Source organism: Rhinolophus sinicus, linkage group LG07 (assembly GCF_036562045.2).
Source record: "Rhinolophus sinicus isolate RSC01 linkage group LG07, ASM3656204v1, whole genome shotgun sequence".
In the NCBI taxonomy this organism is placed as follows: Eukaryota; Metazoa; Chordata; class Mammalia; order Chiroptera; family Rhinolophidae; genus Rhinolophus; species Rhinolophus sinicus.
In genome coordinates this window covers 85,801,682-85,827,093 of record NC_133757.1, presented here as the reverse complement: position 1 = coordinate 85,827,093, position 25,412 = coordinate 85,801,682, and the positions used below count along the sequence as shown (strand labels likewise).

Below are 25,412 nucleotides of genomic sequence, written 5' to 3'. Positions count from 1 at the left end.
GCACCATTTTGTTACCTAAGGTGCCGATTTTCCAATCCGGAGAAAACGGAAATTATGGATATGGGTGTGCTCACAGTGTGCTGACAGTAAAGTAAGGGAGTATCCCGTAAAGTAGAAAACCTAACCACTCCTCCCCAAGGTCCCCCACTATCTCCATTACTGCCCTGGTCCCTCCTTCCCATATGCATGGCTACTCCCTCAGGCAAGGTCTCACCCCCTCTCACTGGAGCCTAGTGTCCACCCACAGCTACACTTGTCTCTTTATTCCTCAGTCCTTCCTGCTGCTGGCAGAGGAATTCCCTAAAGCTAGGCTCTAATCAGTACACAAAGGTGGAATGGAGAGAACTTTCTCTTTTATAGGATTTATCCCACATCTGTACCCACTGTTCTCCCCTATTAGATGGAAAGCCACCGGGACACAAGAGCAATGTCTGGTTTATCGTGCCTGCCCTCCCCTCCTCACCTGAATCTGAAACAGCAGGTAATCTTGACCACATTGGGTCAGCCCTGCATTCATATTTTAAACTGGATACATAGATTAGGCATACCCAGCTATTTCTTATGTTGAGTGGGTTTTTTGTTTTGTTTTGTTTTGTTTTTTGATTTGTTTTTTCTGGCAGTCCCCTGACAAATTTGATAGGCGTAAACTGGGGGATGGGCTGTGCACATCCAAGATGAGAAAACCGTAGTGAAACACACTGTCACCTATATGGACACGGAATAATCACACCCATGTACACACACACACACACACACACACAATTCCATTTAATCAAGTGCACTTCTGAAGTAAAAATCATGAAGTTGAAAGTGTGTAGTCGACACCAAACCATCAGAGGATAAATCAGTTAATCCCACAAGTGCTTGGCCTTTAAAGCATCAAAGCTGGATCAGACAACTTTTACCACGGTTCCAAATTGACTTCCCAACTGACCAGTTGTTTTGCATCCTATAGATTCAGCCTCATCTTGAATCCCAGCTTCCCCCGCCCCACCTCCCTGGGTGTTCTCTTGTTTCAGGCCTGGTGTGAGCCAAGTAAACCTCAATTAGCTAATGAGGTGCCCAAGACCAGCACCAAGACTGTCTCTAAGGGCCAACCAGATCATTAACCGCCATCATCAGTGTGAATTTACAACCTCTCCCACCACATGGAGTGCAGAAGGCTGTGAGGTTCTGCCAACCCCATGGCTGACAGGGACACAGAGAAATGCTAGCAAGGCAAAAACGGAGTAAATTAAAAATACGCTTCGATCTTAGGCTCTATTTATCTATGTCTTTCTTTAGTAACATAACATTAAGGTAAAAGGTCATATCCCCACTGAAATATAATTTATATTTACCTTTTATTAAATAATTATGGCATGGCATGAAGTTAAATATTACAGAAGGTAATCAAGAGGGAATTCAATAGAGAAAACTCAGACATGAGAATTTCGTCTTTGCTATACATAGAATGTCTTAATCCTCCACTGGGAGTCATTCGGGTTTGCTTAAGGAGTTTAATAATACACATTTCAACTGCCACAGAATCTAAATCCCATTTGGATCAGCCTTGGAAAAACTTTCATCAATACCTTGAGATTTCATAATATTTCTCCTGAGAGCCTGGATCGTATGTGTCATTTCTCATTTTGGTTGCGGGTATAAGATATGAGGTTCCTTACATACCTTGGACCCAACAAATAGATGTAAACTATAGGCAATGTATAAACTATTTCCTTTATAAGTAAATAGTATTTAACTAAAAATACCTACTGGGAACCACTCATTTTTAAAAAGCTGGCTGGTGTTCAATATTAATATTCCCAAAGGGTCGGTGAGATGTATAAATTCTGTATGATTTTTTTTCCCTTTCCTTAAGAGGAGGCGCAGAGATCAGATAATGCTTAGCCCAGCTTTTGACTCCTCTTCTGTTTCCCAAAAATAAAACAGGACACTGGCTAACATGGCAAGGGGACTTTTTGTTAGAGTTTTGGTCAACCCCAAACAAAGACAGCATTGACATTGCAGGCAGAAGGTCACTTATGTCCTTGACCAATAGGAGTCTGTTCACAAAGATGGCAACATCAAGGGCCTATGGAGTTCTTTTGCAGAGCTTTGAGAGGAGACGAGTAAGATGATGGACTGAGGGGAAGATCCGAGGGCTCAATCGGGCTGCCCCTCTGATCACAGATCAACCTAGGATTCAGCTTTCCTCACTAGTAAGCTTTCAGTTGGAGCCTAGGGTCATCATGGAGTCTGTAGATGGCCGTCAAGAGGCCCATGAAAATCTAGAAAGTCTGAGCCTAGCTGTGTGTTTGTACATACGTGCATTTACCGGCAGTAAAGGAGCTTTACTTTCATCAGACATGCACAGAACCCACCGTCCACACAGGAGTCTAGCCCATAGAACGAGAGGATCTCTCCAGTTCTGACATTAAATCCCAGCCTTCTCCAAGAATAAAGAAAACAAAAAGAATCCTGCTCAAGAAACCTAAGATCTATGTAATGCAACTGCCAAATAAATACCAGATGAGAAGACGGACTTGGTTATGCAAGCACAGGAGAAAACACGCCTCAGGGACACCTCTCCATGTGGCTCTGGTCACAGACAGTTACTCCGTTGTCAGGACAGGAAGGCGTAAAATAGCCTAGCTTGGGAGGAATTTAAATGTCCACAGATTAGCTCCCGCCCTCATGCCACTTGAGGACTCTCCATTCTGCTCTTCCCTCACAGTGTCTGTGTCTTCGAAGTGCTTTGATTCTGTGACATCTGCCTTCCTTGTCCTATGAGTTTGGCTCCTCTCTCTTTCTCTCCCTCCTCTTTCTCCCAATGTCCTCAGCCAATCATCTACCTTCTGTCCTACTCCTCATGTGTCCAACATTCAAAGGCTATATGCAGTTAACATTTTAATGCTCCCTAGTTACATTTGTTTCATAGTAGTTGATGGTGCGGTAGAGATAAAACTGGTCCAGCCTGGGATTTGCCTTAGTTCCAAACCCTGACTAAAGATGTCACCTTCCAGGCTAGGTGGACTTTAGTTTCTTTCCCTGCAAAGACAAAAGTTTGGGCTAAATTGCCTTGGAGACTCACTTGTAAGCTCTTGCATTATATGATTCTAAGGCTATTATTTATTTGGTGCAGTGAAATTCTTCTTTGAAAAGTGGAGATGGGTGGGGCTGAAGCCATAGGCTGTTGAATTAAGTTGTCTTTTACCTTTGTTACATTAAAATCTCTCCCTACATCCATTTGTTTCCACGTATCAAAAGTTCAGTGTCGCCAATTTAAAAAAAAAAAAAAAAAAAACAGGACAAAGATAATATAGGAACACATTATGAAGAGGTGGTACCTGCCTTTGTGGATATAGGAATGGGAACACGAGGTGAGAACCAGCAGTGCACAAGTGAAAGATTAGACAGAAGCCTTTGATATTTAATTTTAAATGAAATATTAATTTAATATTTAATTACGCTTTGGTGTCAAGAAAAACTGCAGCAGCAAGACAGATTGTTTGAAGAAGGGAGTAATATACATGGTTAAGGAGACAACTGTAAAAATTAAAGATAAATTTCAAGGGTAAATCTAAATGCCACAATGGAACAGTTATGAATATGCTCGTGTGCTCTGTAATGTGTATTTAGAATATTATAGCTGAGAGCATTAGGCCATTAAGGGGCTGAAATGTCTCCAGTGAAAGAGCAGACCCCTATTCTGGGGCTGCCAATGGAGACATCATTCCTTAGACTCAGCTGAATGACAGGTCTGCATTTCACAAGAGGTGGGGGTGGAGGCAACTTCAGTAAAACTACAGGCTACCAGGAGGCCCATTGATTCAACCTGTTTCCAATGTGAACAGGGAACAATTGTACTCGGGCCAGTTTTTGATGTCTGAATTGGGTATTTTTAACTAAAAATCAGATTCATTTCTTAAATGGGATTTTTTTTTTTCCAGGATAATGCTATAAGGAAGAAGAAAAAAAAAAAGAACGTGAAGTGGATGAGCTATTAACATTTTCCATCCAGCTTGCACATCTGTGCCGTGCGGCTTTATCAAAGGAGGACCTCACACTCCACGCCGAGCCCTGGAGAGGAGGTTGTGCAGGGCATGATTTGGGAGTTTATGGAAAAATCTAGGCCTCCCATTTCTCTTCCCAACGGCTGCCTATTCTTGGCTATTTTCTTGTAGGTTAACACTTTCTTCCAAATAATGAACAGGGGAGGTAACTAAATACATTTGTTTGTGCTAAAGTAAAAGATAAGAAGTATTCTGGGGGAGGGGGTTAGTTAACATGAATTCTTTGGCTTCTCAGTGAATCTCGATTAGCCAAGCTGTTTTGACAACTTCTAAATTCAACCACACAGTTTGGAAAGCAGCAGTTCCGCGTGCACCTAGGCCAGCTGGGCCCAGTGGTTCTCTTCTGCTGCTTTCGTTCTTCCTTGAACACCTGCTTCCCCTTCACCCCACCTGCAGATCCCATATTCTCCAGCTGCCTTGGCCTTCTCTGTCACCTGCAAAACCCCAGTTTCTAAGGGAATATAATCAATAATATTGTGATAGCTATGTGTGGTGTCAGATGGGTACTAGACTTATGGGGTGATCACTTCGTACGGTATATACATGTCTAACCACTATGTTGTACACCTGAAACTAATCTAATATTGTATGCCAGCTTTAATTGAAAAACAAATTAAAAATTTAGTGCCTATGCTTTCTTCTATCCAGTTTATTGTTTCAAGTCTTACGTTTAGGTCTTTAACCCATTTTGAGTTAATTTTGGTGTATGGTGACAGATAGCAGTCTAGTTTCATTCTTTTGCATGTGGCTTTCCAATTTTCCTAGCACCATTTATTGAAGAGGGTTTCTTTTCTCCATTTTATGTTTTTGGCTCTTTTGTCAAAAATTATCTGTCCCTATTTATGTGGGTTTATTTCTGAGTTTTCAATTCTACTCCATTGGTCTGTGTGTCTGTTTTTCTGCCAATACCATGCTGTTTTGATTACTGTTACTCTGTAGGACCTTGGGTTCAAAGAGGATTTTATGACTTTGACCTCAAAGGCAATGGAAGTAAAAGCTAAAATAAATGAATGGGACTATGTATCAAACAAAATAGCTTCTGCACAGCAAAAGAAACCATCAACAAAACAAAGAGACAAACAACTGAATGGGAAAAGATATTTGCAAACAATGCCTCTGATAAGGGGCTACTATCCAAACTATATAAGAAACTCATACAACAACAAAAAGACAAACAATCCAATTAAAAAATGGGCAGAGGACATAAAAAGAAACTTCTCCCAAGAAGACATACAAATGGCCAACAGATATATGAAAAGATGCTCAACTTCACTAGCTACTTTGGAAATGCAAATCAAAACCACAATATCACCTCACATCAGTTAGAATGACTGTCATCAACAAGACAAATAACAAGTGTTGGAGAGACTGTGGAGAAAAAGGAACCCTCATACACTGTTGGTGGGAATGCAGACTGGTGCAGCCGTTATGGAAGGCGGATGCGGAGGTTCCTCAAAAAATTAAGAATAAAATTACCATATGACCCAGCAATCCCTCTCCCGGGTATCTACCCAAAAAATTCTGAAAAGATTTATCCATAAAGACATATGTACTCCGATGTTCATTGCAGCTTTATTTTCCATGGCCAAGACATGGCAACAACCAAAGTGTCCGTCAATAGATGATTGTATAAAGAAGATATGGTATATGCACATAATGGAATACCACTCTGCCATAAGAAAAGATGAAATACTGCCATTTGCGACAATATGGATGGATCCTGAGATTATAGTGCTAAGCGAAATAAGTTAGACAGAAAAAGTTGAGAACAATATGACTTCACTCATATGTGGGATATAAAACTGAAAGCAACAAAGGAACAAGACAAACAAATAAAGAAACAAAAACTCACAGACACAGACACCAGTGATTACCAGAGGGTAAGGGGGGAGGGGGGTGGTAGAAGAGGGTAAAGGAATCAAATATATGGTGATGGAAGGAGAACTGACTCTGGGTGGTAAACACATAATGTGATATATAGATGATGTATTATGGAATTGTACACTTGAAACCTATGTAATTTTACTAACCATTGTCACCCCAATACATTTAATTTAAAAATAAATAAATAAACAAAACAAAAAGACCTGATTTCTAATCTAGACCCAGATATTAAGGGCACAATGTGGCAGGACTTTCAAAAAGAATCCACCTTTTACAAAAGAAAAGACATGCAAAACAGTCCAACCTTTGATCTGCTTTCAGTGGTGACTTCTGCCTCTATTTTTATACAGATTTGCAAATGTATTATGTTTGTGTTACAAAAACATAAGACATTTGCAAATCTGTATCATTTCATCTTCCCAGTAAAATAAATATTTTCTCATTTTTTTGTTAGAAAACTGAGGCAAAGAATGATTAAGTGATGTGCGGGAAAGTTGGGCCTCAAATCCAGCCTCTCCACTGTGTCACGGTCTGTCTTCCACTTCAATACTAAGCTCTCTCAAGTTTAATAACAAAATGGAGCTCATATTCCTTTGCCTTCTGCAACCTCAGTTATTCATGGGGAGGATATTTTCTATTATTTCTAGGGAAATGAAAGCCCCTCATAGGCTCTAAGCTTATCACATCACGCAGAAATAGAAATACCCCACTGTGCAGTCTGGAACACCAGGTACAGGGAAGGCGTCCTCCATGCCCCCTCCGTACTCACGGGCCAGGCCCCTGTCCTGTGCATTTCCTCAGAGTAACAGCCCGAGAGCCGAGACCATCCACATTGGCCAAGTAAAATGAAGCCAAACACACGGCCTTGTGTGATTTCTTCTAAGAAGCTAGACAATATTGGTAAGTAGCACAGGCTAGTGGTTAAGAGCACAATTTTGGAATGAAAGGGCTAGGACTGGACCTAGCTTGGTGACCTTAGGCAGCAGGATTCTCGTCTATAAAGTTGAGTTACTAACTAACAGAACCATCATAATGGGCAAAGTGGTGATTATATGAGCTCAGTGAGACAGATCCTGATCCTACATGCTTAATAGATGACTGAATTACTAGCATGATAGAACTTACAGGGGACTTCTTAACCAGCAATCAAATGCTTAGCCCAGATTCTGCAAAGAACCATAGGAACAGCACTGAAAAGCTGTTCTCATCTACCTCCATATCCTCGGTGACCTGCCATCGGCTCACACATCAATGACTTTTCACAGGTTTCTGTGGATGATGTGGATTGTACAACTATGGATAATTGCAATTCCACCCCCAAATGCCATGGTCCAAACGTTCTCTCCCTGCCTCCTAAAAACAGCCAAGAAGTACCTGCACAAACAATAACTGTGGCTCCACTGGGTGTCCCTACCATGATTATTTTTCTTCATTGCCAGCTCTCTGTGGAAAAGTCTATGAGGGGAGGCAGGGACCTTCCCCCCACATACACGCTTTGGCTGGCATGCCGCCTGTAGGTCTCAAATCAGACAGAGGCAATTGGACCTTTCCTGATGAGCTATAGTCTCCTGTGGTCTCTCAATTTCGAATTTCGAAGCAGCAAACTGTACTTAGCAAATCATGGTTGGAGGAAAATAGACCTGCAAAGTCACATGTGCAAAAAAAATGTGTTGTTTTTCAGAGCCCTGATGTTGTTTATGCTGTTCCTGGCAGCAACCACCACGGGGAACTGATTACTGCATTTTGGCTAATTATATCAGGTAAGTTACATCTAATAGGCTTGGGTTTATTATGGTGGTGTATCCTGGGATACAGGAACCATCAGTGGTTGGACCATGGACCGCAGGATGTGTGTGGTGGGATGAGGGCAGGAGAGGAGTTTCTTTGGAGCCTCCCTTCCCACTTCCTACTTTTTGAGTCTCCTTCTAGAAAGTTCCAACTAAGAGTAAACACTGTTGTATTCGCGGTGCAGTGACTCAATCTCATAAGAATTGCCCCTTGGGGGCCACCGGTTAGCTCAGTTTGTTAGAGTGTGAGCTCTGAACAACAAGGTTGCTGCCATCATGGGATGGTGGGCTGCGCCCCCTGCAACTAGATTGAAAATGGCGACTGGACTTGGAGCTGAGCTGCGCCCTATACAACTAGACTGAAGGACAATGACTCGACTTGGAGCTGATGGGCCCTGGGAAAAACACACTGCCACCCAATTAAAAAAAGAAAAAAAAAAAGAATTGCCCCTTGTTGTGGAGTACTTTACAAACCAGAAAAGTCTCTCCACCAGTCTGATGAGCAGGACTCAGGTTTCCCAAACTCATTTCTTTGTTTAAAATACAGATCCCTGTACCCTCCCAGAAGAGGATGATTTGGTATGTTTGGAATGGGGCCCAGCATGATTTTCCAGCTCAGCCAAATTAGGGAAACACCTCTGGGTAACAGTGTAATTAGTACCAGAGCTTTATAGAGGAAGAAAGGGGGCTCAGAGAGGTTAGGTGACTTGAAAAAAGAGCAAACAAGTCATCGATGACACAGCCGGCGTCCATCTGAAAGCAGGTCTTCTGGCTGAGTCCAATGTACCTCCTCTTAGACCTACCCTGCGTGCTCACTCTGTCCTCACTACTGCTCTCCAGGTTTCAAGTTTTTCTTTTCTTCTAGAATCAAGATGATATTTTCCACCTCACCACTGGAGCTGAGTATTTTCTCTAGGCCTATAGTGGTCTAAGACGTACTCGCCTGCAGCTAAGCATTGGATGTGGGATTGGAGGAGCTGATCCCAACAGCCTCAGAATGTGTGGCCCAGGAGGCCAGCCTGGCTGGAACGCCGAGAGGCCTCTGTCTGTCACCTACTGGGGAGAAGGTCACGATTCTCCAGGTTCACTGAGGTAGGCCCCAGCTCTGAGGTAGAGCAGTCCCACCTTCAGTCACTTAAGGAAGCCTCTGCCTTTCCAGCTGTTGGACTAAGAGTCTCAACGGGTTGTAAATTAGCTTTCCAACTAATTTTCCATGGCTGCTCGTTGGGCAAGCAAGATAAGTGATCACCAATCCATTTCCTGTGGCATCCAGAACCCTCCACGGACAACATCATCCACTTATCTCCACCAACCTCAGTCGCATTTGGCCCAACAACCTCAAGGTAGAAGTTTTTAGAGAGTGATAGCCTCCTGAGGCATCCTGAACAGGGTTTGTTTTTCTGTTTTCTTCTCTGATTGTGAGAGAATAAGCTACTGCGTCCCGCCCCCCTTTTTCACCCCAACTGCCTCCCCAGGTCCTTCTTTCTCAAAGACAGTCTTCTGTGGAAGCCTCATTGCTTCCCTGGCTGGAAACACTTTCTTTGTACCCAAAGAATTAGTTGCCAGTGTGTGCTGTTTCGGTATTTAAACATCTGTGATCAATTTTTTTATATCATAGTTTCTTCCTTCAAATTTTAATTAAACCTTACTTAATTTTATTAGAAAATAATAAATACAGTTGACCCTTGAACAACATGGATTCAACAACCCTGTGAACTGCACTGGTCCACTTATACATGGATTTGTTTCAATAAATATACAGTAGGCCCTCTGTATCCCTGGGTTTCGCATCCTCGGATTCAACCAACCATGGCTCAAAAACAGTATGTTTGATCCATGATTGGGAATCCGCAGGTGCAGAGGGCTGACTGTATGCATTGTTCTATGCCATCTTATACAAGGGACTTGAGCATCAGCAGATTTTGTTATCCATTGGGGTCCTGGAACCAATCCCTTCATAGGTACTGAGAGATGACTGAAGTATTGGAGGAGTCAAAAGTTATATGCAGATTTTTTTACTGTGTTGGGGGTCTGTGTCCCTAACCCCCATGTTGTTCTAGGGTCAACTGTATAAGTAAGCAAAATGGAAAAAATTTAAACAATAATACCAATACGCAAAACCCACCACTGTCAACCTCTTGGTATGCAGGCTTCCTTACCTTTCTTGTTTTTTTACATGACTATTCTTTTTTCCTATATATGTAAAGATTGGACCATACTGTGCATACAGTTTTTAAACTTATTTTTTAAAACCTATATCACAGACATCTTTCATGTAACTAAATATCTATGCACAGCATTACTTTTAATGTCGAAAAAGTGTTTCCATGGAAGGATGTCCTATTATTTATTTAATGAGACCCCTAATGCACACTAAGGGCATTTTTAATTTGTCACTACTATAGACAGTGCTCCAATAAACAGCATTCAGGAAGACTCAGCTATTTCCTGAGTATACATTCCTAAAAGTAGAGTTGTTGGGGCAAGGGGTACATACATTTTTAAGGCTTCTACCATTAAGGTACTCGCCTGGAGCTACCAACCTTCCTACAGTAGTGTTAGAAAGTTTCCACTCTCTTCTAATTTTGCCAACCTGGATATTTTTATTTGTTTAAAAAAAAATGTTTGCCAACTCGATAAGGGGAAAATGTTACGTAGTTGCCTTAATTTGCATTTATTTGATGACTAATGTGGTTGGGATTTTTTTTTAACATAAAATATTTGTTTTATTTACTGCATTAAAAAATAAAATAAAAACAATGTTTTATTTAGTTAGTTAATCTATTTAAATAAAATAAATTTGAATTCCATTTGATCCTCAACCAAGCCCATTCTCCATTCTCTCTCTTCAAAGACAGCAATGATGAATTTGTTGTGTATTCCTTCAGTCTATGTATCTATTCATTTACTACATAAATATGCAAATATGCATAGATAGGTGAACTATATATAATATTTCTTTGCATTTTAAATTTATCTATGTTATACCTGTGGTTCTTTCTACAACTTCTTTAAAAATTCAACATTGAATTCAAATATCTAAGTGTGCCACTTAAAAATATTAAATACCTAAATTTTGTTTTGCTTTTCTTAAACATAAGGATCTGTCTTTTAGTTTATTCCATGTGCATTTATTTTACACATACATCTGTGCTTGTTTCTACCACAGATTTTTAAAATATGTGATTGCTTAACTGTATTTTTTCCTGAATTAACTCTTGATGTTCCTTGCTAGCTTTTAATTTAGGTATTTTTCTTTTTCTCCTTAATTTGTAAGATAGCTACCATTCACCTCTATCCACAATGCATACATAACCCAGCGGTTGAAAAATAGTAGGCATAAAATAAACATCAAATAAACTTTTGCTGAACTTTATACGTAAGATCATATGTCATATAATAAATATGTTCCCAGTTTGTTCTTTTCCTTCTGATTTAATGACTGGCACTTTGACATGCAAAAAAAAATTTTTAATGTAATCCCATATTTATGCTTGATTGTTTCTGTCCAAGATTGTCAAAGCTCAAGTTTATAATAATTTTTTGAAATGTCTACATTTTTAATTAAAATGATTTAATTCAAATGTTTTAGTTCATGATATGAAATTAGATATCTAACCTTTTTTCAATGCTGAACTAGTTTGTTAAAATATTCCAGGTTTTCCACATGGACCTGAGATGGTTCCTCACCTATACAGATACTTACATATTTACACTATTCATATGTACAAAATCTATTTCGTTTAAATGTTCTCTTCTGTTGCATGACATTTCTATATGTTCCTACAAAGCCCCATATTCTTTTAATTACTGAAACTTAAAATAGGTTTTAATGTCTGGTAGGGCAAAGCCCTCTCGTTTTTCAAAATGAGGGTTCCTATTTTAGCACCTTTACTTTTCCAGGTGAACTTCTGTAAAGTTTCCGCAAACATTTTGTTGGTACTGTGATTGGCATTGTGTAAAATTTATTCATTAATTGACATCTTTACAATATTAAATCTTCCCACCTCTCCGCCAGCTGGAAGTATTTTGTCCTTCCTCTGAACTCCCTTTAGCACTTTATACCTTTTTAAAAAATCACTTTCTAAACTATACCCACCCAATTTTTCAAACCTGAAACCCGAGAGTCTTCCCCTCCCCTCCCTTCCCCAACCTTCACCCCATCCAATCAATCATCAAGTCCCGTCAATGCTACCTCCTAAATTTCATCCACTTCTGGCTGTCCCCACTGGTCCAAGCTACTATCATTTCTGGCCGGGGCCACCACACAGGCCTCCAACTGACCTCCCTGAATCCCCCCTGGCTTCCAAGCCATTCTCTACACTCCAGCCAAAATGATCTTTGAAAAGGCAAATCTGATCATGGTATTCCCATCTTTAAAATACTCCAACAGCTCCCCATGGCACTTGGGGTAGAGCCAAACAAGCAGCCCCAACCCTCCCTTCCAGCTTGGACCAACCTCTCTTTTACTCATTCATTCTGTCCTGTTCATAGTGGCCATCAAATATATCGCATGTTCTTTCCTACCCCAGGACCTTTGTATGTACTCTTTTCTATGTTTGAACTGTTCTTAGCCTTCCCTATCATCTCAGTTTAAGAAGATCCAATTTCCCTCACATATATCCCCAGCATCCTATGTAACTTTTAATGCTCATCACATTTGTAATTCCTTATTCAAGTCAGACTCCATAATGATAAAACTAATGATAATAATAATATTAATAATAAACACAAACACCTTTTGGATAATAAGATCTAGTCATTTTCTATCTTAAGTGTTTTACATGCAGAAGTTTTCTAGACCTGGCTTGTACCAGCATGTGAGAGCAGGTTGTTAAATTTTCAGGAATTTTGTGAGCTGGTTGATATCATATTGGTAGCTTGAAATCAGCCATGGTGAGACTATTTGCACCATGGAAGTCAACAAATGCTGACTGGTTGTGAGACATGTACCAGCACACCACTGTTTCCATGCACTGTATTATTTAGTCTTCACCGCAGATCTGTGAAGGAGGTAGCCCATTTGACAGATGGGTAAACTAAAAAGTTAAGTCACGTACACAAGATTTAAGAATGATTTACAGGCAAGCCAAGCACTGCATCCAGGCGGTATGACCCTAGAGCATGAGTACTTCACCTTTATATCACTACCCCTTAACACTAAGGAAGGAAGGACCTTACTGGTCTCACTTGTCTGCAGTGTCCCCAGCACAGAGCACAATGCTGAATATAGAGTGCACGCTCAACCAATATTCGCTTCGTGAATAAGTCAATAATGACACAGCACATCAGGAAAAGACAGCTCTTTGCCAATGCTTCATTGCTAAATTAAAGACACCAGGCGGGATTGCCAGAGACCTGAGTCCTTGTTCTGAATCCACCTTGAATTCAGTGGGCAATTGTGAGCAAGTCACTTCCCCCTGGCTCTCACTTGTCTCATCTGCAAAAGAGAACATTTGACCAGATGATCTTCAATGTCTCATCATCTCTAAGATTCTTTGAATTTACATGTAACGTAACATCTATCACTTTCACAGTTACATGGGCTCTTCTTTGACCAGTCACCATGTTTCCACGGATGGTGGATCATAGCCTCCTCTATTCTGTCTGGTAAGTTCCCGCTTTGCTTTCGAAATGTAACTCTATTGTCACCTCCTCTGGGAAGCCTTCATTGATTGCCCAAATTCAGCCACTCCCTGATCAGTACTCCGACAACCCTTTTTGCATTTACATCTCTTATGGGACTCAACCCAATTATACTAATCTACAAGTGTCTATCTCCCCCTTCTAGAAAGAACTGTAAGCTGCTAGAGGTATACTGATATCGATTTTGTGCCTTGAGTATAATTTGGAGCTGACATTTGTTCAATGAATACATGCATTACACTGATCCCCGGGCCCTACCTTCAAGGATTCAGATCTAATTGGCCTGGGATCCAGCCTGGACACTGGTGATTTAAAGTGAAACCAAGGATGAGAACCTCTGCTTTCAGAGAAAGTTCACACATGTATGCACGCACACTCACACAACACTTGGCTCCAGACGTCTACAGCCCCACTGAATATGGAGACTGTTCGTTACTTCGGGACAGAGTTGAGGATTGGCTGCACCATCACTGGTGTTAGTCTTACTACCTAATCTCCTCCCCGGCCAGAACTGTCATCCGTATACAGTGGGGAGATAGCGTTGCCAGAGCGCTATACATGGAAAGTGTCCTGGAGTGAGACCCGTTCCTCACCTGACACTTCTGGTGTCCCCCTACCCCACCAAGCACCCTTTCTCAGTCTCCTTCACAGGCTCCCTGTTATCATCCTGAGCCCAAAACGTTGGTGCTCCGGAGGTGTCCTCTAGACTTCTTCCATTCTCTAGCTACACTCCCTTCCATGGCCATCTCCTCCAACCTTCTTCCATCACCTCCTATTTGATACCTAACCAGACATTTGCACTTAGACAAGAATATGAGGCTGAATCCAAATGAGAGAATATACTATAAAATAAGAGTACTAGAAATTCATAAAACGCCAGACATATTTTCTTGGTTTATGTGTTTCTTTCTCTCTACCCCTTATTTTTTCTTTTAAAGTATAATATCTTAGTGGGTCTCAATTTTTCTGTGGCTTCAATTTTTCTCCCAACTAAATCCCTCTTTGTATCCACAGCACTCATTTTTCCTAAGATAATGCCTTGGAGTTCATTTCTCTGGCATTGGAATCCTCAATGTTGTCATATATCTTGCCAAATCAAGTCCAAACTCCCACACAAACATTTTTCCCCGTTATTTAAAATTGTGGTAAAATATACATAAAACAATTTACCACCTTAAACTATTCCTGTGTATACAGTTTAGTGATGTAAAGTGCATTCACATTGTTGTACAACTAGTCTCCAAAACTCATCTGGCAAAACTGAAACTCTGTACCTATTAAAAAACAACTCCCATTCCCTTTGCCCCAACCTTTGAAAACTACCATTCAACTTACTGTCTTTATAACTTTGACCACTCTGAGTACCATACAGAGCTTTTCAGCTGTCTTTTGGTTTCCTTTCCTTCTGTGCCTAGCTCATCTACGCTAAGTTCTGGTCGAAGTTCTAGCCAAACATATTGCCACAGCTGTTGAACCAGCCTGCCCTCCTCCAGGCACCTGCTCACCTCACCCTCTGGGCCTTTGCACATGAGATTCCCACAGCTGGAACATTCTTGCTCCTTCTCTTTGCCTAGCCAAATCCTCCCCGTGCTTAAAAATAATCTTCACTTTTTATCTCCTCCTTGCAACTCCATCCCACTACTCTAGCCCACACATAACTCTCTCCTCCTGGAACTCATATTCCATTCATTGTAAATACCAAACATTTTGAATATTCTAATTCTCCAGCTGTTCTGTGCAATATACCACAGCCTTCTCCAAAAGTTCTAGACTTCCAAATAGGGACCATGTGTTATATATCACTGTACCTTCCATCTAAAAAGTGTTGTAGGTACAAGGTAGATATTCAACAAATATTGAGCTAACAGGTAATTTACACTTAAAATTTTTGAGATAAGTTGAATCACTCTGTAGCATCAGTGAGCAACTTTCTTGAATCTTCTTCAAGAAAATTTAGTTATAGCCAGCAACTTTGTCTAATTTTTTATCTGGTTGCTTGGACAAAAGTCTGTTCTGGCATTGGTTCCAGCAGAGTCAAATGTATGAGGATACATCCCTGAAACGAGCTGCCATCTCCCAGACTGTGCAGAAATTGCGTAAGTAAAATACAAATTTAGAAGCAAGTCTACACTTCCCCCTTCAATGCCTAGCACCCAGTCCACTCTTCCCGTACTAGTAGAAAGACCTAAAAATGTTAGAATGAGTATAAAGTGGTGAGACTGAGCATCAGTGCAAAGGTGCCAGTCCCCTTGGCATCATTTTCACACCTACCTGTGTAAATGAACCTCCCTGGAGCTCCTTTGCAGAACTGTTTGGATTTGTAAGATAAGGTTACTTCCACCACTCCGGGGATGTGTCGAGGAGGAGTCTGCACTCTGATGGCGTGAGGAGTTATTAGCTGAGGAGGAAGTGGGCAGGGAAATAAAACACCTGTTATACAAGTAATTGCCCAGGATACTGAGAACACGAGTATCCCCCACCACTACGCCCACCGTGGCAAACTGGTGTACTCACAGCACCCCAGATGCTCTGAACACCCAGTCCCTGTGTCTCACATGCTTCTCTCTATCACCCTGGAATTTCCTCTCGACCTAACCTGTGTAGGTCCTTTCCTTCCTACCAGCCCAGCTCGAGTCCCTGCCACCTCCTGTGCCCACCCTCCCCCCATCCTTGTCATCACTACTTCCCCCCAATTCCTACATTGCTATGACCTCACATGCTGATTTGGCAATTCCGTACCCAACTTAGCGTCGTTACTTATCTTTTTGTAATATCTACCTTGTTGGTTTTCTCGGTATGAAAGTAGAATGTATCCACTTTAGAAAATTTGGAAATTACAGAAAAGTACAATGAAAAATACTGACACTGCATAATCCAAGATAACCATTATAAAGCTTTGGTGTGTTTCCAGTGCTTTTCTACGAATGTGTGTTACATAATTATATTTTACATCCACAGACATTGTTGTCCTGACTTTTTTTTTCACTTAGCATTAACATGAGCCTTTCTCCTAGTCATTAGAATTTTTTCAAAACACAATTTTTCATGATGGAATGGTATTCCATCATTTATTTAACCATTTTCCTATTATCCGATATCTAGGTTATTTCTAATTTTTCACAATTATAAATAATACTGCAATGAATGTTTACTTTTTTTTAAGGGATCCATGCCTGCAATAAATTATAGTTTACATGTCTTTTAATCTTTGGTGCCCTGCTCATAGTAGGTCCTCAACAATGTGAGCTCATGCTGCGAATGTTCCAGGAATTACTACTATTCCCAGAACAAAACAATCTTGGGCCAAAGAAAGTCAGGGAAGCAAGTTGCCTTTGCCTACCTCACTCCATACAAGCATGGTCCCAAACACCACCTGGAGGCCATCAAAGAAGTTGTCCCCGATGATGATGACCATGGCTCCTCCAGTGGTCCAGCCTTCGCTTGGGCTAATGGCTTTGATGCAGGGGGTAGCTGAGAAGATAGTAAAGAAAATGTCACGTCTGCTCTTCAGTGGCTGAAGTTGGGAGTTTTGGTAACTGGCTGCTCTTGGAAGCTGTGGATCACTCCAAGAGGTTCAAATTGAGCTTTGCTGACTTGCTATCGTTCCCTAATTGGTTGTTGTTTTTCACCAGGTCATTAAAACCTAATGAGTTGACCACTATGTATGAAAACATGGAACACTTAGCTAATTGTGCAAAGGGTGTTTTTAGAACTCTGTTGTTTTTCCCCCTATTTTTATAAGTTGACCACATTGGCAACGTGTAAATCCCTTTTCTCTCTCTACCTCCTCTGCCCCAAGATGTTAAGATTTACAAGGCCTGTTAATGTGCTAGAGAGAGCAGGAGAAAGCAAAATCGATCATAGGGGAAGGTTTTTTCCAGCTCTATCAAGAGATAATTTCTAATCACTTTCCTCACTTTGTAGGAAAGATTCCCCCCCCCCTTCTTCCATATGTTCCAAGCCTCTGGACTTTACATCCCAACAGGAACCCAATATGGTTTTCAGGCCATAACTAAAGTCAATCCATCACTCCATTTCCAAAGCTGACAGGGTCAAAGGTAGAAGAGAACTTTGGCAGGACTCCAAAAACATGAGCCCCCTTTGAACAGCCAGTCAATCACATCCAATCAGTCAAAAGAAACTGGATGGGTTCCTAGTTCTGAACCCTGGGGTTTTCTTCTCCCCTTCGGTGCCCACTGTGGGAGAATTAACACCACTCCAAATTCTTTACTGATTCAATCATTTTCTTTCAGTTCATTAATTCCTATTTAAAATGATACAAGACACATTTTAAGGGCTGCGTTGGGGTGGGGGCTGGTGGGCAGTACAGAGCCAAACATCACACTAAAATAGTAGCCTAGTTTAGCCATTCATTCTATAGTCCAACGCCTCCTACACCAGTGAGTTGGGAGTGTGGAAGGACGGAGAACTTAGATGGACTTAGGTTTGTCAGTTATCTTCCTCGATATACTTTAATTTTTCAGACAACTTGAAGTTTAACAGTTACCAGTATTTCTAATTACTTTAATGCACTTGGAAAACTACCCAGAGCAGACCATGATTTCTTCTTGTCCAAGCAAACAAAAATCAATTAGTGTCAGTTTCATTCTGCACATTGTTTTGTTTTGCCCACAATCTGTTTAAGGACACATCTGACACTTATTCATACATGTCTGGCACTGTAATGTTCCTGTTTAACTCAGATGTCATAGGCCTACATTTGCCCGAAATACCTGTCTAGCAAAAAGAAAAACACAGAACTGAATGGAAGAGACTGAGGCATGGGGGGGCCTGAGCATCAGCCGGGAGATGTGTGGGGGTTCCAACAGAGCAGGCGGGAGTCGGTGTTTACAACTTCACTTTAAAACCCACATGGTCTTGTGTGCTTTCTCCACTCCTACTCAGAGACATAAATTTGAAATTCAACCAAGAAAATTTATGGAGAACTTCATTTGTCTGCCATTCTCAACCCGGACCGCAGACAGCCCTACCTTCCGATGGGTCCAGTCTTCTCGCCCTCCGTCCATGCTTGGAGTTGTTATGAACAAACATATTGTCAGAAACAGCCAGCACATGTCCATCCACATTCACTGTTGTCGACAACACGACCTGCATATTTAGGGAACAAGGGGGTGGGGCGTGGAATTAGTGTCACAGAAAGTAGTAAACGTACCAGCATTCTGTTTGCCAGACTTCCATATGGCTAATCAGACATGGAACAGAATTTGGGGATGAGGCTATGCTCTCGGCATATCAACAGGTTATCGTCCTCCCATAATTATGGCAGAGTTTCATGGAAAAAGAGACTTCCCTTTGCCCATGTACTGTCATGTATTTGTGTTCAGACTATGCCCAGGTGATGAAATGGGGAAACTGGCCATCTGCCTGCTGGGTCTAGAAACCTTGTTCTCTATCAAAGGACTTGGACAATCATCCCCAGCTGACCCTTGAGCTGTAGTCCCGACAAATTGCCAATGGTGTACGATCAGGGAGCTAAGATCTGAGCACCAGCTGGGAGGTCTTTTATTCAAGGTTGGGAATGGGTTGTTGCACCTCTGACATTTGTGAAAGTAATGCTGGCCTGGACAGGCTGCTTGATGTCTTGTCTGTGGTATCCCCACCTGCTAGAGAGCCGTGGCAGAGGTGCTCAGTTGGGGGAGAAGTTAAAGTTACTGGAAGCCAGCATTGACGATGTAGAGCATTTAGTATCTAACCAGAGGAAGGGGACGAGTGGGTGTGGAGTAGTGGAAGAGCATGGATTTGGAGTCAGATAAAACTAAACTCAAATCCCACACCTGCTACTTCCTAACTTGTAACCTTGGACAAACTACTTAGCCTTTTCAAATCTCCATTTTTCTTACCTGTAAAACATAAACAATGCCTAGTTGGAGGGCTGAATGAGATAAGGATAAAATGAGCTAATGTGTGTAAACCATTCCTTACAGGGCCTGCATGAGTTCCCCTCCTAATTACCTTGTGGCTGCCTTGTTTGACTAGTCAGTAGGACAGATGACATTACTCATTGAGCCCCTCCCATGGTCTAAGTTTTGGGGGAAGCTCTAAAAAGGGGGACACAGGATCTATGTACCAAAAGTTACAAGGCATGACGCCTCCCCTCAAAGACCTTACTTTCAGGCTGCAGAAACGTGGCTAACATATAAAACAAGAAGCACACGGATTTAGACTGAATTGAGTTCCATGTATGTGTGGCAGATCAGGGGTGTGGGAGAATTTCCAAAAGGCAGAGATCAGCCAAGGACAGAACAGTCCAGAAAGTATAGCCAAAGTGAGTGGGCTTGAACATACCCACCACCTCCTTACTTGCCCCAGGAAGATGAGCCATCCTGGATGTGAGTGCTTGTCACTTAGGCATGGCAATCTGTGTGTGTGTGTGAGAGAGAGAATCTTGTTACATACATATTCATGCATATGTATAGACTTTTTAAGGAAAGGCATCGGATAGGTACATAATGACAAGCCGTGTTTAAAAATGATTCTTCCTGTCTTTCTGTCTACCCCCAAATTAAATTTGCTCATATTCTACTTATAATTTTTCTGCCACCCCTTCCTTACTTATTAAATGAAGGAGGGGAAAAAACCCTTGACCCTGCCTTACCTCCTCCTATGAAATAAGATACGTTAAATTGCACTTAAAATTTTTTTACTATGAATAATTTCAAGCAAACAAAATAAACAGAATAGTATAATGAATCCCCATTTTTAGGTGAAACTTCCATGCATTGGAATGCGCAAATCTTAGCTGCCCAATTTTGACAAATGGATATAGTCAGGTAATCAACACCGTATCCTGATACAGAACATTTCCATCTCCGCAGAAAGTCGTCTTGTGCCCCTTCTCATTCAATCCACTATGCCACTCCCCAAGGCAACACTCTTCTGATACTGTTTTTAACCTTAGAGTTTTAGATGGTATCTTTGAAATTTTTTAAATATATATTTTAATGTAATAGGGGTTTGGAAGAACCCCTGAAACCATAAGTCCACAAAGTATTTCACCTAGCCTGGTGCCATGGGCCTGACAGCAGTATACAGGAAACTTTACATGGACATAAGTGGGCTTCAAGCATTCAAAGATATTATACCAGACCCTGGAGATTCAAAGACAACAGAATAATGTGTTCCTTAGTCAGCTGTGTTCTCGCCCACACTTCAATTCCTCACCTGTGAGTGCCCTACTGGTACTGTGTCCCTGCCTCTCTGTGACATCAGAATCAACTTAAAGGAAACTTAGTTGTCATTCAGAAAAGTATTATCCATATAATTGCTCACAATTCAGGGATACAGCCTGTCTAGCTCTGGGTCTGTTTTCAATTGTGTCCATGTTAACATGTTAAGAGTCTAGGGAAAGTCCTTCCAGAAAGTTCCTATCATATAGTGGCCACCATAAGACGGAGACATCCCTCACGCTGGCAAGTGCATGGAGGCACAAATCCTTATCAGGGCCATCTCAGCAGAGCACAAGATGGCACCGTAGTCAAAGGGAGAGAGAGGCTATCTCCTGCTCCGGGGTTTATGATACACGTCAAGGTTGAAAGCATTCACTTCTGTATATGCAATAGAAAAAGGTGGAGGAAAATGTAGAAAACAGGATTCAGGCCACTTTGGTAAGTTCTGTGTGTGAATGGATTTTCAAAGACATAGCTGTCATCTCTGGAAAAAAACAACAAAAAAAAACAACAAGAGTGTGCTTCAGGCTTTAATTGCTAATGAGCTGTACTAGGCACACTGAGGGGAACCCAGCCTGCCTGAGGCTTATGTAGTTGTAAAAGCATTCTCTCTGAGACCTCTTTAATTCATTCCACAAGCTTCTTGTCATACTGTACTTTCATGCTCCTCGTGCATTCCTGCCACAAAATATGGGGCTTTCTCGAGCCAGCTGATTTCATCATTGTCCATTTGGGTGGAGTGATACTCAATTCCAAAGTGAACATTTCCCGAATGACATACCCTGATGGTTCAGATGCACTTCATTATTTTCTATTAACAATGGAAATAAATTTTAATCTCTTGTTGGCTAGCGCTGGCCTTTCATGACAGCAAGGGAATTAACCTGAATTATTTCAGTGTCTGCAAAATTTATTACAAGATTTTAAATTATGTCCAAGTGTGTGTGTATGTGTGTGTGTGTGTGTGTGTGTGTGTGTGTATATATATATATATCAAGATCCCGTTTTTAATATTCTAAATATCTTAGACTCTGAAGTATCTAGAAGTGCCTGCCAATTCAACCAAATTTGCAAAATGTAAAGGATTTAATTCATTAACTCCACCATGTGAAACCAGTCATGTTTGGTTGTTGTTCTTATACATGGAGACACATACACGTTGACTTTTACATGCATTCACTTTACTTCTGGAAGAATGAACATCACGGAGGTGAAGATACATTTGGTACATTCGAAGCTTCAAATTTAACTTCCTTCACTGTTTTCTGATGAACGATGACAACACTGATATTATTCTCTTCAGAGAAGTTAAAATTTCTGAATGTTTGAAGACTAAAGGAAGTGGAATGTGCATTCCAGCATCGTTTCACTCCCAGGCCTTCCCCTTCCACAAGCCAACTTCTTTCCCCTAGTGAGTATTTCCTGGGTCACGAAGGCTGACCTTTTCCATCTGGAATCAATCAGTCAACCCCTGACAACTTCCTGAAACACCTCACTCCATTTCCTGTTCTCTCCCCCTTCTCTCTTTCCCCCTGGTTTGCTTCACTCTTCAAAACTGCAGGCCACAGCAGCTTAATGTTAGAGGGTCAGACACAGTTAGACTCCAAAACACTACACAAGGACACCTTTGACCTTCAAAAATCTTTACATCTTAGCTAAACAAATCAAGGTCAACATTTCTTACCATTACCTTGTTAACTATTTGTATGCATCTTTGCCAACGATCTTCTGATCATATAACGATCAATACCACTTGTTCTCCTAAGATCATAAACTTATCTGCTTTAGAAGTAGCAAGTTTAATATTGACAAGGGGTGCCATTTGGAGGTACCTGAAACTAAAAATCTTGAGTATTATAACAAACATATGGAGAGTATTCCAAACAAAAGAACTTCTATGCCTCATCAGTGTCTCCTATCACCTAAACCTGATACCTAGTCTTTTCTAAAGCTGTCAGACTCTCTTGGCACCACCGTTCTGCTGGCACAGCCCAAAAGGATGCCAATTAGGAATACAGATGTCCATAATTTGTGTAGGATGGACCCCCGGTTTTTGCTGCTGACACTGGTGACAGCTTTCATTTGTTTCTCATAGTTGGTGTATCTGTATTTCAGCTCAAAGCTTCAATAGAAAAGCCTGCAGAGCTGAAAACTAAGGCATTGTATATCATAGCTCTCCTCAACTGATACATTTCAATTCAACACAAAGGCAACAACCAATTATATGCATGCAAATATTATTTATGGTGTGGTACCTTTAAGGTAAGTTTCCAAGAAAGAGAAGTAGGGATTGATTGAAATTGCTTGCATTTTTTTAAGAGAAAGTAGTTTTTCACTTTTTGCAATTCTTTATTTGGCTTAGCGCGCTCTCTAATTTTTGATGAGACCAGGTCAACAAGCAGACCAACTGGAGAGTGACAGTGTAGGTTCCATTTTGAATCATCCAATTAAATGGCAATTTTAGCTGATCGTACAGAAATAGAAACATAAAAAGTTTGTATCTCCCCTTGAAAAACAAAAGAAAGTTTAAGAACAAAATCTATGACTGGGTTAGCAATTTGCTAAAAGTACTCAAGAAAAATGATTGGCTTTCTCAAATTATATTTTCCTTCTCATTACCCAAAAGTACTCCCATGTCCCTCACTCTAATAATTTATACAAAGCAGGAGCTGAGTTGTAAAGAGCTCTTTCCTGCCTATAAAAGGCCTCAGTGGGAGTTATCCTTCAGGTGGACACATCCGTTAATCTGCCTGTACAACTAATTTTCCAATAGAGGAATTTTTTCTTTGGTATCAGAATGATAGCATGTGGCACAGGTTCTTTTACCAAAATGATTTATTCTCACTCTTGGGTTAATTTTATGCCCCACTCCGAAATATCTTTGGCTGTTTGGAACATCACACTTTTGTTTTTTTTAATATCTATACTTCTCAGTGCTCTATGATTTAGTTAAGTTACACAGATCACAGAGATGACAGGCTTGGATCCTCCTCCCAGCCAGCCTTTCTCAGCTCCTACCCAGGTGTCCCTACAAAGAGCCTAAGTCTTACACAGGAGAGTAAAAGAAAAAGAGAAGACAGAATGAGAAATGTGTGGAATGACTAAATGATCTGCTTTTTGAAGCAGACGAGAATCCCAGGGTCTACAGTCGCTGAAGGATAATTACATTGGTTAGAAATCTCCCCATATGGATCAGAGTCCTTGCTCTGAAAACATACCACATTCTATGATTAGTCAGACACATTTCCCATTTCAATGAGGGTCATGCACCTCCTAGCTGAATGTGGGGTCTTTGGTAGTTTAATCTCGGTAAAGCTACAACACATAGCATTTACAACATGCTCCACATGGAAGACTCTGATACCTACTTATAAACACGCATACACCGAGCTCAAGAAAATGGTCTAGAAAATTCCTGTTATTTTGCCAAGTATGGAAAAAAATTCTTTATGACATTTTACATCTGGAAATGGAATTAAATTCATGATGTGCTTTTCCTTTATAACTGTTCAGTTGCTATATATGTTATTTCAGCTTTCCCAAAGCATAACTATTATGTGGGATTTTATTTTCCACCTGTGGGAGGAGGAAAGAGACATAGAGACCATTAAAAAGGACAGAGAAAATCAAGACAGACTTCTGGTTGTGGTGGGCAACCAAGTGTAGAGTCCATATCGTGAGAAGGAATACTCTACTGGTGTTTTTATACACTGGCTAATTCTCACATTCAACAGGGGGAATCTGACGAAACAATTTTGTCTAAGTCTCCATTAATTCAACCCAGGTTAACAACAAACTTGACTACTGCAAATTGTGTCTCTTTACCACTTTATTCTTGGCATACATATTTTCAAACCAGATTTAAAGCCCAGATTCTTCTTTGTTACTGGACTCCAGAGTCTCCAGAATTACCTTTAAACACATACTCCACAGGTATGGATTTTGTCATCTTTTTTTTTTTTTTTAAGGAATTCCCAGAATTCTTAGCCATCACTGTTGTTTCATATTCCCTAAGGCTAAATTTTCTGTTCAGTTAAGTATCAAGTACCAAATGAGAGAACACAAGGTTCATTGCTGTTGAGACAGATGTGGGGCATTCTGAGGTTGCTCACACCAAGGGAGGGGGACCTGTGGCATGAATGACATACTCTTGAGAAGATACTTCGAAAGTAACCAGACAGTGCTGTGTTTCAATCAGTCAAAGGCTTTGTTTGACACTCCCAGGCCCTGTTTTCTGCTGTGGAGGCTTATAGAAAACACTGTCACGACCTTGAGGAGCTGCCATGTAGGCGATGAAGCATAACCAATACTACACATACTCAAAAAATATTACTACACAGTAATACATAAAAGAGGACCAAACTGTGTGGCCATTGTACAGTGTAAGAGTTCAAAGGTGAGAAAAATTCACCTGAGCTGAGGGCAGTAACAAACATTTTCAACAAGGAAATGAGATTTGAGATAAGCCTTAAAGAGGTGAAAAACTTTTGCTCTACAACTCAAGGTGACTGAAATGGTTCTTCTGGCACTTTAAAACAAATTCTAATTGGCATAAGTGGAGCAGCATGACAAAGAGCATTTCCGCCAACATATTTTGCCAAGTGTGGCTTAGGATGGACACCTTTTAGAGCTTATCTTTTAAAAATGAGTGGACTATGTACAGAAATCAAGCGGCAATTTTTAAAACTAGACTTTCATGTCATCAGGGAGCCTGAAGGTCGTTAACCTGTTTACAACTAAATTTCCCTTCATCTCAAAGGCCATCAACACTTGCTATTTCCACCCTACCTCATTTTAGTCCATTGGACCCATTGCTTTGCCCATGTGAAATGGATGCCAAGTGGAATGGTTAT

At 40.9% G+C, this 25,412-nt stretch overlaps 1 protein-coding gene across 2 annotated transcripts in view; it reads right to left on the bottom strand.

Moving 5' to 3' along the window:
* The window catches only part of EBF2 (EBF transcription factor 2), a 187,004-nt gene that overhangs the window by 24,469 nt on the left and 137,123 nt on the right, over positions 1-25,412 (bottom strand). For both annotated transcript variants that reach the window (XM_019714882.2, XM_019714888.2), the window contains exons 8-10: positions 18,364-18,481; positions 16,713-16,843; positions 15,644-15,770 (exon numbers count right to left, since the gene is read on the bottom strand). In XM_019714882.2, coding sequence (XP_019570441.1) covers positions 15,644-15,770; positions 16,713-16,843; positions 18,364-18,481 — 376 coding nt within the window. The remainder of the gene's footprint in view (positions 1-15,643; positions 15,771-16,712; positions 16,844-18,363; positions 18,482-25,412) is intronic.